Below are 18,012 nucleotides of genomic sequence, written 5' to 3'. Positions count from 1 at the left end.
CCTGCTATAAATAATTCTAATCTGCTATTGTGTTTCCAATCATATTTCCTAAATTGTGACATGTTGTATTTATGACAAATAGTGAGCCAGTTACAAGGCATCTTTCCCATTGAACCTCTCTTCTCTTGCATGCCTCCCCACCCCTGTTATATTACTGTACCCCATTTTACAGAGGCTCAGGGTAGTTTAAAAAAAAAATGAGAACATTCTACCCATGGTGCCTTTAGTCTAGGGGAATCGTAATGTGTATTCTCTTACTTCTGGGCCTGACTGTATGTATCACTGGAGTACTATGCACAGCATGTATAATTAGCCAGCATCAGTAATTCATGTGTGTGCCTGTCTGTCTGTCACACTCCAATGAAAAGAACATCCAATTAAGTCCCCTCCCTTTAAAGTGTTACCCTATGATCTGGTAGTCTGGCTGAGATCTCTAATGTAGTCAGGTGGTATGAAGAGTCAGTACTAGGCAGAACGTGCTTTTCTTTTCTTTACCAAGGAATAATAGTCCGCATTATCAATCTTTTGGTAGGAACTAAGTTACATTATTGCTATATATATTAAATCATAATTTATTATATACACATTAACCTTACTTAGGATAAGAAAAACACATTTGGTACATGCGTATAAGTGCTCCATTAGGATGCGAGAGCCTACTGCAATGTTTGTTTTTGCTCTATGTATTTGTGTGCCGCAAACTTTGATCCAACTTATACGATATGAGAATGAACACGACATACATTTTGCAAACAAACCATTGAAGCTTTGAGGAAAAGTCTTTATGGAAGGATGAAATAATATAGTTATAACATAACTGCCCTTTCATAGCCTTATAAAAAGGTATGTTGAGCCCTGGTATTAGAGATCTTTCAGTTTAATTTGGTAATGGGACTTGCACAAAATCTCAAGAAACCCAGAAATCAGACAGAGCTTCCCAGATCAATATCATGTGTATTATCTGTTCCGCCCCAATCAATATTTGCTTAATTTCCAGGACGTTCCTATTAACTCCATTCATATCTCTTCTGTCCTAACCTACCTTATACTAACCCATGTCTTCTGTAATATTATCTGGCATATTGACACCTCCTAGATTAGTAATCAGCATTTCATCTGGTTAATTACAATCAGTTCCATCTGATAAATCACATCTCTCTTAGATAAGCTCTGGGTGTATTATCTAATTCAATGCAAGACCCCATTCCCTTTCATACCCACATATCAATACAATCACTATGCTGTATATTATTAGACTACCAGTCACTTTTTCATCAATACCCTTTGGGGCTCATTTACTAAGACTGGACATATTGTCCCAGTGCAATTTCCCATAGCAATCAATTATCTGTGATTAGTTAGGGGCTGGCAGAGGCTAATTTGCCCAGGTTTAATTGAGGAGTTATTCAATACAACCATGTTCATTTTTCTGAACAAAAACTGTAGGCCATGAACTATGGTGCTTCCCTTTGTAGTCAACAGGAATTGACTAGTGTAATTTTTTGCCATCTGAGATGTAACTCTGTATATCATGGCCCTCGGAAAGGCTTTGGTTCAGTTCGCATTGTGACTTATTGATTACTGTATCTATTTTTGCAGCCTCTGCAAGGGAATGCAGAGGTGCAAAGTTCGCTCCTTGTCTAGTATGTATGTAGGTATGTTTAACTTTATTTATAAAGGGTACGCAGCGCTGTACAATCTTACAATATACAAAATTACACACAGGGAGTGTTATAAGTGTTATAGTGTTATAATAAATACAATAAATAAGTATAAATGCACAAGGTAGTAAATACCATGTTGTACCCATAGCAACCAACATTTAATGACTGAACGCAAGCATCACATAGGCTTCTGTGGATCACACTTAAACTTAACACCATTGCAATACCCCAGATCGTAAGCTCTATGAAAAAAGGCAGGTCAGTAGCAATGGAGCCAGGGGAAAGGGGGTGGAAGGAGTATAGGGGACCTTGGGAGGATCCTCTCTGATGTTTCAATGTATGTGTATAAAATAAAAACCTTCCAAATGGCTTTAGGGTTTGAGGCGGACTAAAAAAGTTTGTGGTGGGCCTTTCTACTTCTACATCTTCTTACTTTTACTTCTACATCTACTTACACCAAAGGGTAAAGCTTTTGTGCCAGGAAAATGCTAAGCATATTGCTGAGTATATTACCATTGTTTACTTTATATAATTAATGTATTGGCATCAGGGAAGGTTTTTAGGCAGTAAAACAACATGATAGTGGCTTAAAAATTGGTTCAAATGGCTGCAGAGAGGCCCTTGGAACGCCATACTGAAAGAATAAAATCTGTATTGGGGCAGTAACTAAATGTAAGGTCTCTCTGTAGCACAGGGATCCCCAACCTTTTACTCATGAGCCACACACACAGATGCAAGGTGTTGGTGAACCAAAATAAGGGGATGCCAAACAAGGAAGGTGATTGGCTATTTGGTAGCCCTATGGGGACTGCTAGCCTGCAGGCTAGGCTCTGCTTGGAGTAACATAGTTACATAGTTACATAGGGTTGAAAAAAGACCAGAGTCCATCAAGTTCAACCCATCCAAGTAAACCCAGCACACACAACCTATACTAACCAATCTATACACTCACATACATAAACTATATATATACAACCAGTAATACTAACTGTAGATATTAGTATCACAATAGCCTTGGATATTCTGCTTGTTCAAAAACTTATCCAGGCCCCTCTTAAAGGCATTAACAGAATCTGCCATTACCCCATCACTAGGAAGGGCATTCCACAACCTCATTGTAACTGTGTCTCTGGGCTTCCAAAACTTGCCTCCAAGCCAGAAATGTAAAAATGGGCACCTACTCTGATGCCACTGGGAGCAACATCAAAGGGGGTGGTGAGCAACATGTTGCTTATGAGCCACTGGTTGGGGATCACTGCTCTAGAACACCCCACTCCAATCTAGATGGTATATTGGATGGTAAAGAGGTGAACATAAAGATAATCCATATTTACAATGATACACTGTATTAGTTATATGGTTTATTTTCCTGTGGTCAGTGAAATACTGCATAGCTAGGCTTTAAAGGACATGTAAATGTTATCAAAAACACATTTTTTATTTAGCCTAACTATTGGATCTTTGGAGTGTCTGCTCATACTTTTGTGAATTGTCTCCCTCTGGCTATAGGTTTGGGGCTTGGCACCCAAACCCAACATTTATACTGTTAAGTTTATACATAACCTACATCTATGGGGTCATTTTCTTTTTCCTCTTTTCATTTTCCTGTGGTCAGTGAAATACAGATACTGTATAGCTGTTACTGCCTACATTCTAACCTTAGTCCTGCTTACCACAGGCAGGCCTACTGTACATGCAGCGATTTGCCTGATGCTCCTGGATTATGGTGCACTAAACTCTATGGCTATTAGAGGTCTATTTACAGGTATTGTTGGGGTTGGCTCTTTCTTCTCTGGAGGAAAAAGGCTGATTTCTAATCCCATATGCTGATGAACAATTTTATGTGCATTTGGTTAAGTCTAATTTTTTTTTACCATCACCAAACCCTAATGAGAAGTATTTTGGTACAGGTATAGGACCCGTTATCCAGAATGCTCGGGACCAAGGGTATTCCGGATAAGGGGTCTTTCCGTAATTTGGATCTCCATACCTTAAGTCTACTAAAAAATCAATAAAATATTAATTAAACCCAATAGGATTGTTTTGCATTCAATAAGGATTGATTATATATAAGTTGGGGTCAATTACATGGTACTGTTTTATTATTACAGAGAAAAGGAAATCAGTTTTAAAATTCTGAATTATATGATTAAAATGGAGTCTATGGGAGACAGACTTTCCGTAATTCGGAGCTTTCTGGATAATGGGATCCCATACCTGTACTATAAATGAAAGAAAATTTATAAAGGGTGGGTATATTCCCAACCACCATGAAAATGTTTACTTACAATAAAACAGTGCAGGTGAGGAATAGAAGCAGGAACACTGGAACTCTATGACAGAACATTCCCTCACACCTTTTGAAGATTCTCTCCCCACGGCACTGGAATACGCAGTAAATGATCCCAAACACTAGCATGAATATAAGGAACAGAATGGCAATCACAGCACAGGCCACATATCCCGCTCCATATCTCACCACCTAGAGGGAGAAAACAAACAAGAGATCCTAGCTTAGGTGGGAATAGAGAAGAACTAGAGTTGGACTTTGCAGGTAGAGATAAATAGTCATAGGGCTAATGTCAGAATGAATATTGCAGAAGGTGAAGTCATGCTAAAAATTGGGCCACAGAAGTTGATTCACAGGTAGGATGCTATTATTGCTCGTGGGGCCCAAGGTTCCCAAATTTTTAGAAATGTATCATGGTTCCCGATAGTATAGAAGTTTGCACCAACTGATTTAAATGTCTGCCTCTGGTTTTTACAGAACCTTGCATTTGGTGGAGACATCATGGAAAGGTGGTTTTATGGTATGGGAAGGAGGAATAATGCTGCAAAATTATATGTAATACTGTATGTAACAGTATGATGCCTTTATGATATACAATACATTAGGGATGGCTAACCTATAGTGTAGCTGTTGTTAAACTACATCTTCCAGAACCTACCGACAGCTGGAGGCAAAGCATATAATGGAACGAGAGTAAAAAGTAATAAATATTGCATAAAATGGGTATCATGCATTGTAGGAGCAAAGCTAGAGAGAACATGCCCAACATGCTGCTCTTCTGAAATGATGAGGGTATGTGTATAGCTTGGCTTACCTCTGCAGGCTTTATGGTGGAAGGATTGTTGAATAAAGAACGTAATACATCTGGGAGAAAAGAAGAAAATCGTACAATGAATAAACACTAGCGTCCCTGTTTATCACCATGGCTATCATCAGGGACTAGCTAAGCTGACTATGTAGTAAGGGTGAAGACACACAGAGCTACTAGTAGCAGCTACTTTTTACTTAACGCCAGAAAATACCCTGCCATAGACAATGCTGAGAATTGCCTCTGCTAAAACACACACAGAGACAATTATCAGTAAATGATCAGGATTGTCTATTTTAGTAGCCATGACAAGTAGCTGCTAGTAGTAGATCTGTGTGTCCTCACCCCAAGAGCAAATGTATAAGGGAAGGTTTTGCCTTTTCCCGCTACGTTTTTCCATGCTGAAAACATATCATCAGCATATACATAATTGGCTCTCAATTACTTTCATTGCTGTTAATGGGAATTGAGTCAAAATTCCAACATGGGTAGTTCTGACATGATTCATTCCTGAAATATCACTGTGCATATGGCATTGCTGGCAGGGCCGGAACTAGGGGTAGGCAGAAGAGGCAGCTGCCTAGGGCGCAACGATTGGGGGGCGCCAGACAGGAGCCTCTCCTGCCTACCCCTAGTCCTGCTACTATGTCATTGCCCCCGCCGCTTGTAATTAGCGATGGAGGCAATGACCGATCAGATCACACTCCCCCTTGCGTTTGCTTTGGCGCGCATGTGCCGTTTGGGGAAAGGCCGAATGCCTAAGCACACGCAAGGGGGTGGGGTGGGGGGGGTGCAGGTGGGGTGGCCGACCGGGTTGCCTAGGGCGCCCCGTCAGCTTGGCCCGCCCCTGATTGCTGGCATTCCTTTTGGGGCAGAAAATACATTTACCCTCCACTAGCCAGAGTTATATTTTTTTTTTATTTGGGCTGTAAAATATACCGGACAAATCAGCTATTGATAACTACAACTTCCAACATCCCACTGGCAGTCAAAAGGTTCTGGGAATCACTGTGCAGCAACAGATGGTGGATAATAAGGATACCAATTCTAACTTTGTGGGGGCATCAGCTTTACTGTATTGCACAGCACATATTATTTTCTAACCCCTTCCCTGACTGTATGAATGCATTTGTATATGCAGTTCTTTTTGTATGAATGCATTTCTATATAATAATAATAATGACTTTTCCATATATATATATATAGAAGGTGCTTGAGAGAGGGTCAGCACTCACAGGACTTATATAAACAAATTATTTTTATTAAGCAGGAGACTAACGTTTCGCCTAGCACTCAAGCCTTTATCAAAGTTTGTCTCCTCTTTAATAAAAATAATTTGTTTATATAAGTCCTGTGAGTGCTGACCCTCTCTCAAGCACCTTCAACATTATTTGGACCTGCACACAGGCAACAGCAACTTATCTATACGTGAGTGCCAGCATTTACTTGGAAGTTTATATATATATATATATATATATATATACAGTATATATATACAGTATATCAATCCAAATGGTGTCCGCACTCCAAGGCTCAATATTCTGCGGGGTGCTTAGCCAAAATTATGTATGTATAGAAAATAATCATCTGTGGCCAGCACACCCTTCAATGTTTCATCAAAATTTTTTTTATTGTAGATATATTGTTAAAACCAACGTTTCGGTCCTTATTAGGACCTTTCACAAGGATCCTAAGAAATTACATTTCCCCAAAAGACTTTTCTGTACATAGAAATGGAGTAGGCCTTCTAGAAGCATCTGGAACACCGCCATGCCACTTCATGCCTCAGTAGGACTGGCAGTAAAAACAACAAATTGCAAGTATAAATTTGACTGGGCAGGCCAGTGGGCCCCCTGTGTGCCAGTAAATATGTCTATACATACCAGCTGATGTCTATGGAGTACATAACAAATGTCCATTTTCTTACCTTTGGGGAAAGAGTTTGGTTGCACAGCGCCAAGGAAAATTTTCACCATATGGAAAAGGGGTTGCAGTCCCCCCCATGTTCGTGGCTGTGTAGCAATAACAGGGCTGGGTTCCAATGCTTCAAACGTAAGTCCCTCAGTGTTCAGGTCTGGGGAGCATTGCTGAGAGGCCACCTGTCCTGTCTGACACAATAGGACCCAAAATAGCCAGCAGATAAGAAGAGGAACTGAAGAGCTTCTGCCGTCCCGACATTCTGACATTGTTATCAGCCAGTCAATTACTCTAATACCTGAAACCTTATGTTCCAGTATATTGCTCTGTCCCTGGATGTAGTAGAAAATGGGTCAGGAGTAGATAGAGCAGTGAGACTTCATTCTCTTCAGAGAGTTCAGGCACTATGTGTAACTTGATGGACCTGTTTATTTATACTGGGCCAGGCCCTAAATCCAGCATATATCAGCATTCTGTAATATCCTCCACTGAGTCACACAAAACATCAGAAAAAAATCAGAATCTCTGGATAATGGTGCCCTAATACCAGTGCCCATGTGTAACTTTGCCCACATACACAGCAATACACTCACACATACCTGCACATGGGAGTAGCGTTCCTCGGTAGTGATATGTATTGCTCTATATCTATAAGGCTCCTATATTTAGAATAAAGCATGTTATTGTTTTAATTGATCATTTCATTGTTTTATTTTCCTTTGTTCTCTATACCATTGTTATATGCTAAGACAGATGCACCCAGTTGTAGGAATATAATCTTTATTTATGAATGTGTGTGTATACATCACCACGAATGTGCACAATGCTTAACAAAGCCAAACCCCAGACAGGGTACAGATATTAGGGTGCTGTGGACAACTTGTGTCAAAATGAGCTTCTTGTACTTCTGTATAGTTGCACTCGGCACCAGTCAGTCCTTCTTGTTCCTCAGCACCCGGCGTCAATAGGCTTAGCACACTTGCACTGAAAAAATAGGGCTCACGCTTGGTCAATGAATAGCGGAAATGACGCTGGAAAAAATATTTAGCACCCAATTTGCTACAAAGTGCAAACTGGAATCAACTGCAGTAGGCTCAGCACACTTGTGTCAAGAGACTTGCTTTGGACTCTTTGCACCCACAATGAAGCCAGTTTGCTGGAAAACGGCTCATTGTGCGGAAAAAATATGGTGATTGCACCTTAATTGCACTTTACTCACTGCACCTCTGGAGCTACATGCACGCAGGGCAGTGGAAAACGGGGAGATTAGTCGCGCCACGACAAATCTCCGTTGTCGCGGGCGACTAATCACCCCGCAATGCCATCCCACTGGCTAGAATGTAAATCACCTCCGAAGACAACTTCGGGTGACTGTGGGACATTCTTTACATTCTAGCCGGTGGGATGGCATTGAGGGGAGATTATTCACCAGCGACAACAGAGATTTGTAGCGGCGCAACTAATCTCCCCATGTACCCCTGCCCTAATACATATCAAATAGTGAGAATAAGTACACTAGTTCCTAGCCATCAGGCCCTGGCCCTTCTAACTTTGTGTACTGGATTACATTGGGATCCCTGTGGGAGGTGATAAGGAGCTTGTGGTGAGCCAGCAATGAGACAAATTATATGCTGACCCAATAATGCTTGGACAAACTGAAAATAAAAACATATTAATATTTTGATATTTCTGATAAGCATTGTCATGGCCCCACATTGTCATGGTCTCACAGACAGAGCATTACAATAGTCTCTCAGATTACTTTTTTTTACGCCTTGACGGAGCTAATCAACATCCGAAAGAATTCTCTCTTACAACCAAAATTTTTCCCAACGGTTTGAAAACTGACCAGCAGGTGGAGCTGTTGTTAGAAAATACATTTAAATGCAAGCATGCAAAATTTTAGGAGTTTATAGACCAGGGTCAAAACTAGGGAAAGGCAGGCACTTGGCACATACCTCTTTGCTTGTCTGCCTCTAGTTTTGGCAGATCTTAAGTCCTGAAGTTTGAGCAGTCTGAAGTCCCACCATGTAAACATGTGATTTGGCAGTGAGAGGAGAGGAACGGGCAGGGACGCTTGCCTTAAATGCCCCCAACCCTAGGCCCACCGCTGTAATAAACAGCTTAATATCTTGAAAATGGGAAAAAAATGTAAATACCAAAAGTGCTTATAAGAGAGCTAGGAACAATTGTACATTTTTTAACAATTACACTTTCTGTAAAAGAAAGATATATGTATACTTAGATTACTTAGATTGTAAGCTCTATGGGGCAGGGACCTCCTTCCTACTGTGTCTCATACCACATGGCACTTACTCCCTGTGTATTTATACTTATTTATTGTATTTATTATAACACTTGTCCTCCCTGTGTGTAATTCTGTATATTGTAAGATTGTACAGCGCTGCGTACCCTTGTGGCACTTTATAAATAATATTATACATACAGACATACATATATGTGTGTGTAAGTTAATGTGTATTGAGAATATTATCACACAAGATGGAACCACATGAATCCTTGTAGGTTTATCTTAGGCCAGATAGTGGCATCTGGTGGCAATGTTATTTAACTGCAAGATGTATTGAATTCTATATTGATTATATTGATCATTAATGATGTTATGTTTGTACCTGTACTCTCTGTGGGAGGAGAGTATAAGAATTGTTTAGTGTGCACAGATAACTTTGATAACAGGCTGATTGATGCCACGTTTACTCCATCTTTGTACACTAACAATTCAGTTAGCCATTAAATTGGGGGCTACCACTCAGGTGGGATAGGGGAGCATATAGGTGACTAGGTGGGGCCTGAAGGCTTCTATTAAACACTTGAATGGAACGGTCCTCGGTCCAACGGGTGCTGATGGTAGTAGTTTTACTATATTTTTAGAGACAAAATTTTCCCACCAGATGTGGAAGGCTTGGGTCTACTGGTGGATCGTCTTGTATATAGTAGTCCACTCTGATGTTTAGTTCAGTGTAAAAATGAAGCTGGGTAAAATAGACAGACTGCAAAATAAAAAAATATTTGCAATATAGTAAGTTAGGAAAAATGTAATCTATAAAGGCTGGAGTGGGCAGATGTCTAACATAATAGCCAGAACTCTAATTCTGGCTTTCAGCTCTCTAACCTCTTAGTTCTGTTAGTTTGTGAGCTCACAGGTCAGATTCAAATGCAAACTAACTGAACAGTTATGGCCCATATGGCCCTCCCTCTCAAGTCACTGATTGGTTACTGACTACTAACAGCTTAGAAAGCTTTATCGGAGGAAGTAGTGTTCTGGCTATTATGTTAGACATGTGCACACTCCAGCCCTTATAGATTACAGTTTTACCTAACTATATTAGAAATAGTTTTTATTTTGTGCAGTCTATTTATTTTACCCAGTTTCATTTCTACACAAAACTGTTCCTTCAAGGCACCTTTAGAATTTCCCAGACCAATCTAAGCCTCCTAAATGTTCCGAATTCTGCAGGTCCTGTTGTAATTTCCCCCTGCCTTCTGACATATATAGCTTGGATGTGCTTTGAGAGAGGATGAGCCTAGAAAAGTGGGGGTGGCTTAACAAAAGTGGGAGTGGCTTAATATATTGCCATTCTGCTTCAGCTGGCAGTTGCAAGTGTAGGGACCCATAGAGTTAACAGTCCCAATGGCTTTAAATTTCTGCTGCTTCAGTTCCCTTAGTTGCTGGGCAGAAGGGAAAATATCTAAGAAAGTTAATTTACATATGTGTGCTATTGGCTGGCAGGTAGGGTGACCAAATCCTGCCTCACTTTGGTATAGTGCTGGGAGAAGTGGTACTTGCTCTTTGCTTTCACCTGAGGAACAGAGTGAATGTGTGCTGTGAGCCCAGGGCATGGGCCTAGGCCCAGTGAAGTCGGGGAACAGGGCTCTGTGAATGAAGCATTAGATAGTGGCAGGTGTAGCCCCCTTTAGTATACTCTAGGAGTGTAAGGCAGTTAGGGCTGAGCTAGAAAGAGCAGTTCTGAGCTCCTACATAGGACTGGTGGTTTTGGAGATATCTCTCCCAGGCCATATTGCCTGTAGTGTAGGGGTCAAAGTGAATAGGAAATCAGGATAGAGAATTCCCCGAGGGGATCCACTACGGGGTGTGTTGCAGAGGTGAAGGGAGATTCCTGCCAAGTCTGTACTCAGGGGAATGTCAGTCTGTATAACACTCTGTATGTGATTCTGAGCAACTGTGCTGTGAATAAAACCCTGTGGATGTTCAATAAATACTTTCTGTTTTGTTGTTTGCAAGAACCTCTGGCACCCTCTTTCTTTATTTTTCTGTATAGCAGGAAGAGAGGTGTACAACACCCTCACCTTCCTCTCCCACTTAGCGAAGGCTCATTCTGGGTGAGAGAGTCCAGTATAACCCATGTTCTATTAGTACTAGTCCAGGAAGGCAGATATTGAGCTGAAAAAGAGGTTCCATATGTATTACTCTCCCAGATTTTAGGTACAAAATCATTTTAGGTGGTACCCTCTTCCCAATATCTGCCCTGTGAGTAGAAGAAATGTGAAAAATGATATTTAGTCACTGAGATGCATGAACTAGTTAAGCAAGCATGATGTTTGAATCCACGGGCAATGCATTAGCTTATACCATGGCACCATCTTGTGGGCAATAAGGAGAAAGAGGTGCACAAAGGTATATACAATACCCAAATCCTCAGCGCTCAAAATAAAGTTCCAGTGAAGTGCTGTAATGGCTGTGATGCTGCTGCTCCTCTTACAAAAATAACCCCTTTGACTGGGTCTCCAACGTGTCCAGAAAAGTGTGAAGGGAGCGCATATATAAAATGAAACAAAACAACTGATAGTGTAATAACGTTTTAAACCTTTGTTCAGCTAACAAAGCCAATCACCTTATTGTGAATAATAAATATTAATATATCTACCAGTGTGCAATAACTCTAAAGGCTCACCGGAAGGCGATGAAATCAAGCTCTACAGCGGGAGATCAAGGTTAGATGTAGGCGAATCCACAGTTCAAACAGAAAGAGGAAAAAACGCCAAATAGTGTAACATCGTTTAATATAAAATTTCTGCTAAAAATAAAACTACTTACAAAATGTAGAAGTAAGCAGGCGAAATAAAACTCAACGCGTTACTTCTACATTTTGTAAGTAGTTTTATTTTTAGCAGAAATTTTATATTAAACGATGTTACACTATTTGGCGTTTTTTCCTCTTTCTGTTTGAACTGTGGATTCGCCTACATCTAACCTTGATCTCCCGCTGTAGAGCTTGATTTTATCGCCTTCCGGTGAGCCTTTAGAGTTATTGCACACTGGTGGATATATTAATATTTATTATTCACAATAAGGTGATTGGCTTTGTTAGCTGAACAAAGGTTTAAAACGTTATTACACTATCAGTTGTTTTGTTTCATTTTATATATGCGCTCCCTTCACACTTTTCTGGACAAATAAGGAGAAAGAGAACTTACAGTATAGCTACACAAAGAATACACCTCATACGAGACAGTTGCTGTAAATGAAATAGTAACATGCCAAGAGGATAACTGCCAGCGCACACCCTGCTTCTATTTCCCCAATAATGGAACCCCTATGGCTGTTCACTAGGCAATTTCTTTAGATATCTGACATTCTGCCAGTTGGTGTCACTGTGTTTCTCTTTCCAAAATTTTCCCAGGGATAACTATGTGGAGACAGATTTGTTATAAGCTGCCACTTAGCCAAAACTACTCACTATGGGTAAGGAGAATCTAATTTTGCATCTAGTACTAGCCAATCTGGCTTATACAATAGAGTCAGCATCTGTACAGAGCCAGCCAAGGTGGAGAGAAGCCAAAACCTCCCAACAGGAGGGTAAGTGGGTTAGTTGCCTGGTTGTACATAGGTAGACAGTTCTCTTTTTATAAAGGATAAGTAAACCTTAAAAAAGTATAAGAATTTTGCATTAAATATTTATTTTGGTTAGTTTCCTAATCATATCCATATATTCCTGTAGAATATGACTCCCCAACTGGAGGCCCATGAGCTGCAGATTGGCTCTACAAAAGATTTTAACGACTCCCAGACTGCTCAACAGCTCAGTTAACCTCTTTGGATGACATCAACATTTTATTATAATTTGTCTCCCCCAAAATGTAGTTTAATGAATAACTGGCCCCCTATAACGAAACAATTGAACATCAATGCTATAGTGCCTTGGGGTACTGTAGGCAGGTGCTACATGAATAGATTATAATAGCTAAAAGGAGAAGGAAAGTCAAAATCTATTAAGCACACTATTAAATAGTACTACTATTGTGTAAAAATGCTCTATTCCTGGCTTGCCTAATGAAAGATTTACAGAGATACACATACTAGAACTTACATACTTGTTTCAGTGAACGGCGCCGCCACCTTGTCCAGCATGTCACAGTGTCCCCCCCCCGTTGCTGGCTACTCATATCTGCCATACAACACTGTCAAAAAGAGATATACTCACCCACCCCCCTTCCCCGCCGCTCCCGCTCCTGCCATGCTGCTCCCCGCTCCTGCCATGCTGCCACAAACCCCCCCGCTCCTGCCATGCTGTCACAAACCCCCCCGCTCCTGCCATGCTGTCACAAACCCCCCCGCTCCTGCCATGCTGCTCCCTGCTCCTGCCATGCTGCCACAAACCCCCCCACTCCTGCCATGCTGCCACAAACCCCCCCGCTCCTGCCATGCTGCCACAAACCCCCCCGCTCCCCGCTCCTGCCATGCTGCCGCAAACCCCGCTGCTCCCCGCTCCTGCCATGCTGCCACAAACCCCCCCGCTCCTGCCATGCTGTCACAAATCCCCCCGCTCCTGCCATGCTGCCACAAACCCCCCCGCTCCCCGCTCCTGCCATGCTGTCACAAACCCCCCCGCTCCTGCCATGCTGCTCCCTGCTCCTGCCATGCTGCCACAAACCCCCCCACTCCTGCCATGCTGTCACAAACCCCCCCCGCTCCTGCCATGCTGCTCCTCGCTCCTGCCATGCTGCCACAAACCCCCCACTCCTGCTACAAACCCTCCGCTGCTCCCCACACCTGCCCCCCGCTCCCCCCACCTGCATGTCACAGAGTTCTCCGCCGCTGCATTGCCATGGCAACCAGACACTCCTGCTGTGTGCACATGCGCCGCCTACAGTAACAAGTCGCCAAGTCTGGAAAGGAGCGATGCATTATGGGAATCTTCTCTACACTGCTCAGCGTTTTTTTTTCCTGTTTGGCTTCTGATCATTTGAACAGGAGAAATATTGGGAGACTTAAGGGCACTATTGAGACAACTGAAGGTATGCCTGCAGCTTGAGATTAACTCTTTATTAGCCTTTCCTTCTCCTTTAAAAATTTGGGTTAAAAACAGCATAATTTCTGTGAAACAGCCCCTACTGTCCATGTAGCCTGTCACTGTGTAAAGCGAATATTTTCCCACTTTTTTACATGAATACATTTAGTTGGGTTTATGTAGATAGGGTGTCTAAACATCTGAAGTTCCAGATATAAATATTTCTCACAGACATACCTGATTCCACAGACTGAAGGGAAACCATGATAGTCTGACTTGTTGGAACCATTTCCCAACATCCTTTAGACTCCTCTTTCAGCTTTTCCATTGTGAAGTGATTGAATCTGGGACATCAGTGTTTGCACAGGTTCTTTGGAAGGTGGAGGAATTTCAAGTTCCAGAATCCATCACTTCACAACGGAACAAGGCATGGAAAAGAGGTTGGATTACTCTGTGAGCCTAAGGGGGTGGGGAAATGGTCCCTACCAGTCAGAGATAGACTATCATGGTCTTTGGTATCAGGTATGTCTGTGTAAAAATTGTATATCTATTTCTGGAAGTTCAGTAGTGTTTATGCACCTTTTCTATCTAACCCCAACTGAATGAACAAAAGGGGGGGATATTTTGCCATTAAATGACTTTAGACTGGCACCTCAGGGAAATGGAAGTGTGTTGTACTTAGGTCTCTTACACATAATTACACTTTAATAAGTAAGGTATGTAAGGAGGTGAAATATATTTTATTTCAAATGTTTCAAAAGTCAGTAAGTAGTTAATAACGTTGGTTGAAATGGGGATATACACATTGGCAGGACGTAGTAGGTTGGTGGCCATTCTGGCAGTGACAGAGCCAGGAAAAGGGAGGGAGGGTTAGGCCAGGAGACAGGGCAGGATATAGAGGTAGTTGCAGAGGGGGAGGGGGAGTGAAGTCAGGGCTTGCCTTGGGCGCACACAACTACACAACTATAGGCCCAGTGCTGCTGGGAGATATAAGACTGGTACAACAGTTGGAAGTGAGACAGAGTGGAAGCGTTGTCATGTAAATTACGTTTGGTTAATAAAAAGACAAGTTTGGTCCAACAGCTGAGTCTTCCAAGCAGACATCAGCCATCAGGCAATCTGGAAAGATGAAATGGATAAAATTCAGTGTTCTGAGAGTAAATGGAGATTACCCTTTGGCTTGGCTGAACTCACTCGGTGCTGTGTGCTCATTTAGTTGCATTGTGAAACCGCTGCCCCCTTCATACGCTTTTATTTATTTACTTTTTTTTCTTCCAAGATTTGATCCTAGTTAATGTGCCGCAATGATGCTTCTAGCAGCGTGAAATTAGTTTTTCTTAAATGAAGAGCTTTATCCCATATAACATTCATTTTCAGATTCCAAACGAGAACATTTTGTGATCATTATTTATGCCAAATGTTAAAATGCATAAAGGGGAACTACTGGCCCACAAAGTAGTATTGCTCCGTAGGCATGTGCGGCAGCCCTGAGCAACCCTGTGCGCCCAACCCTGTGTAACACTATTTTGACTAGCGTAGTGTAGAGCATGTGTTACATGCGACCCTTAATGCTTAGGCATGGGCCTCCGCTAAGTGGGAGAAGTGAATAGGAGCTGAGGGTGTAGTTGAACTACAACTTGCTGAGATTTGTGTGGTGCAGAGGATATAATTGGACGCCAGAGGATTCTTATGGTGAACTATGATACAGATTTATTGTTACACACCACAGGTGTTAGGCAGGGTAATCATATACTCACAGTGGACTATTGGATCCACTATTTGTGGTGCAGCTGATTTTAATTTATTATCTACTTTTAGCGCAGTGTTAATACTACGTATGTATACTCACAAGCAGTTAATATAGAATGTCACAGTGGTTAGTAGCAGTTGTGACATACAGAGACAATGCAGCACACAGTGGAGATAGGTAGAGTAATAACCGGGTTCATGGGGTCCCTGTCCCCGAATTCACTAGAGTGGATGTTAACTTGGCTTAACTGGGGCCTATTCTGATCTCAGGCTCAGTGGACCCTCACCTGAGACAAAGAGGCAGCCAAAGAGGAAGACACACCCTCCTGCTAAACACTATATGAGAGTGCAAGAGGTGCGGTAAACCCAATAAACCAAAAAGTTTTTGCCCCTGATCCAAAGGCTTCAATTCTGCATCAATAGAGATGGCACCCCTACTTCTGTCAGAGTGCAGAAAAGGGGAGCGGCATCGGAAAGGCAATAGAAATGCCACTGATTATACAAAAGTACATGTATTCATTCCTTGGAAATGTAGGGACCCATAGGGTTAAATGGCCCCTATGGCTTTAAATCCCTACAGGTTCAGTTCCCTTAGTTTCTGGGCAGAAGGGAATGTATCTAAGTAAGTTCATTAACATATGTGTGCTATTGGTTAGAAGGTATGGTGACCACGTCCTGCCTCACTTTGGTATAGTGCTGGGAAAGGAGTGGCACCTTCCTGTTTTCTTCAACCTGAGGAACAGGGTGGATGGGTGCTGAGAGCCCAGGGCCCAGGCCCAGTGAAGACGGGGAAAAGGGCCCCGTGAATGAGGCATTAGATAGTGGCAGGTGTAGCTCCCTTTATAGTATACTCTAGGGGTGTTAGGCAGTTAGGGTTGAGCTAGAAAGAGCAGTTCTGAGCTCCTACATTGGACTGGCAGTTTTGGAGGTATCTCTCCCAGGCCCTATTGCCTGTAGTGTAGGGATCCCAGTGAATACGGAATCAGGAATAGAGAATTCCCTGAGGGATCCACTACGGGGTGTGACAAAGGGGAAGTGAGATTCCTGCCAAGTCTGTACTCAGGGGAGTGTCAGTCTGTATTACACTCTGTATGTGGTGTTGCCTGTACCACTGGCCTCTGAAGCTGTATTGTGAGTAACCCTGTCGATGTTAAATAAACATCTACATAGCATCAAGACAGGTGTAGTTGCACAACACCCTCCTCTTCCACTTAGCGAAGGCCCATTCCGAGTGAAAGAGTATAGTGTAACCCATGTTCTACTGGTACTAGTCTGGGAAGGCAGCTATTGAGCTGAAATAGAGGTTACAGAAACATTTTTATTTTTTGGTGTTACTGTTCCCTTAACACTGCTTTTTTAAGCACATTCATTCTATATTTAGAGAAGTATAATTCACTGGCACATTCTTCTTTTTCACACAATGTCTCCTTTAATATAGATACTGTAGGGACCCATAGGGTTAATATGCCCCTAGGGCTTTAAACCCTACCATTTCATTCTTTACCCTGTTACTGGACAAAGACCCAAGTATCTAGTTTACCATTAGCATTTGTGCCTTATTGGTATATAGGTAGACCACTCCCATGAAACTCTAATATAGTGTTTCGCAAAGGGGTGGATCCTCCTCTCCTGTTGACTCAGGTGGAAGGTCCACTGAGCCTGGGATCAACTGGGCCCCAGTAAGCCATTATACCTTAGTGAACCATCTGACTCTAGTGAAAGTCGGGGACAGGGAACCCCGTGAACGAGGAATAGCCAGAATAGTAGAACATCCTTAAGAGCACTTTCTAGGAAAGTGAGATCAGTTAGAAAGAGCAGTTTCTGGCTCCAACCAGGAGAGATTATCTGAAGTACTCTTCCCTACAGGCCTTAGTGCAGGCCACAGTTAAGACACAGGAATCAGGTTAGTTCCTATCCCTGATTCATAGTCGGCTGTTTGGGATCCTTAACAGCCAAGGTATTCATCCTGAGGACCTGAGATACTTATCCAGACTACTCTCCATAGGGGTGCTGTGCTGTTTGGCTGTCTTTACCTTGCCCATCCTCTGTAGAGGTGGGATAAACCAGTGGACACCATCTCTTTCTATCCTCAGAGCTTTTAACTGCTGTCTCCTCTGTGTGAGTATCTGCATTTACCCTGTGGACTAATAGTCTTGGACAATAAACAAATTGATTTATGTTTCACTGCAAAGAACCTTCTGGCGTCCATTCTTTATATTACTTTGCACACCGCCTAAGTGAGTTGTAGTGGCACTACACCCCCAAGGATATTTCCACATAGCGAAAGCCCATTTGGTGTGTAGATTGCTATGT

At 42.1% G+C, this 18,012-nt stretch overlaps 1 protein-coding gene across 1 annotated transcript in view; it reads right to left on the bottom strand.

Moving 5' to 3' along the window:
• Positions 1-14,409, bottom strand: part of prom2 (prominin 2) — a 41,782-nt gene extending 27,373 nt beyond the window's left edge. Inside the window, exons 1-3 of the mRNA NM_001256292.1 lie at positions 14,188-14,409; positions 4,769-4,818; positions 3,953-4,146 (exon numbers count right to left, since the gene is read on the bottom strand). Of these exons, the coding sequence (NP_001243221.1) occupies positions 3,953-4,146; positions 4,769-4,818; positions 14,188-14,278 (335 nt within the window). The 5' untranslated portion in view covers positions 14,279-14,409. The remainder of the gene's footprint in view (positions 1-3,952; positions 4,147-4,768; positions 4,819-14,187) is intronic.
• Positions 14,410-18,012: the final 3,603 nt, after the last annotated feature.

This window comes from Xenopus tropicalis, chromosome 3, assembly GCF_000004195.4.
Source record: "Xenopus tropicalis strain Nigerian chromosome 3, UCB_Xtro_10.0, whole genome shotgun sequence".
NCBI lineage: Eukaryota > Metazoa > Chordata > Amphibia > Anura > Pipidae > Xenopus > Xenopus tropicalis.
The sequence above is the reverse complement of the archived record's forward strand: the minus strand, read 5'-3'. Positions and strand labels throughout refer to the sequence as shown.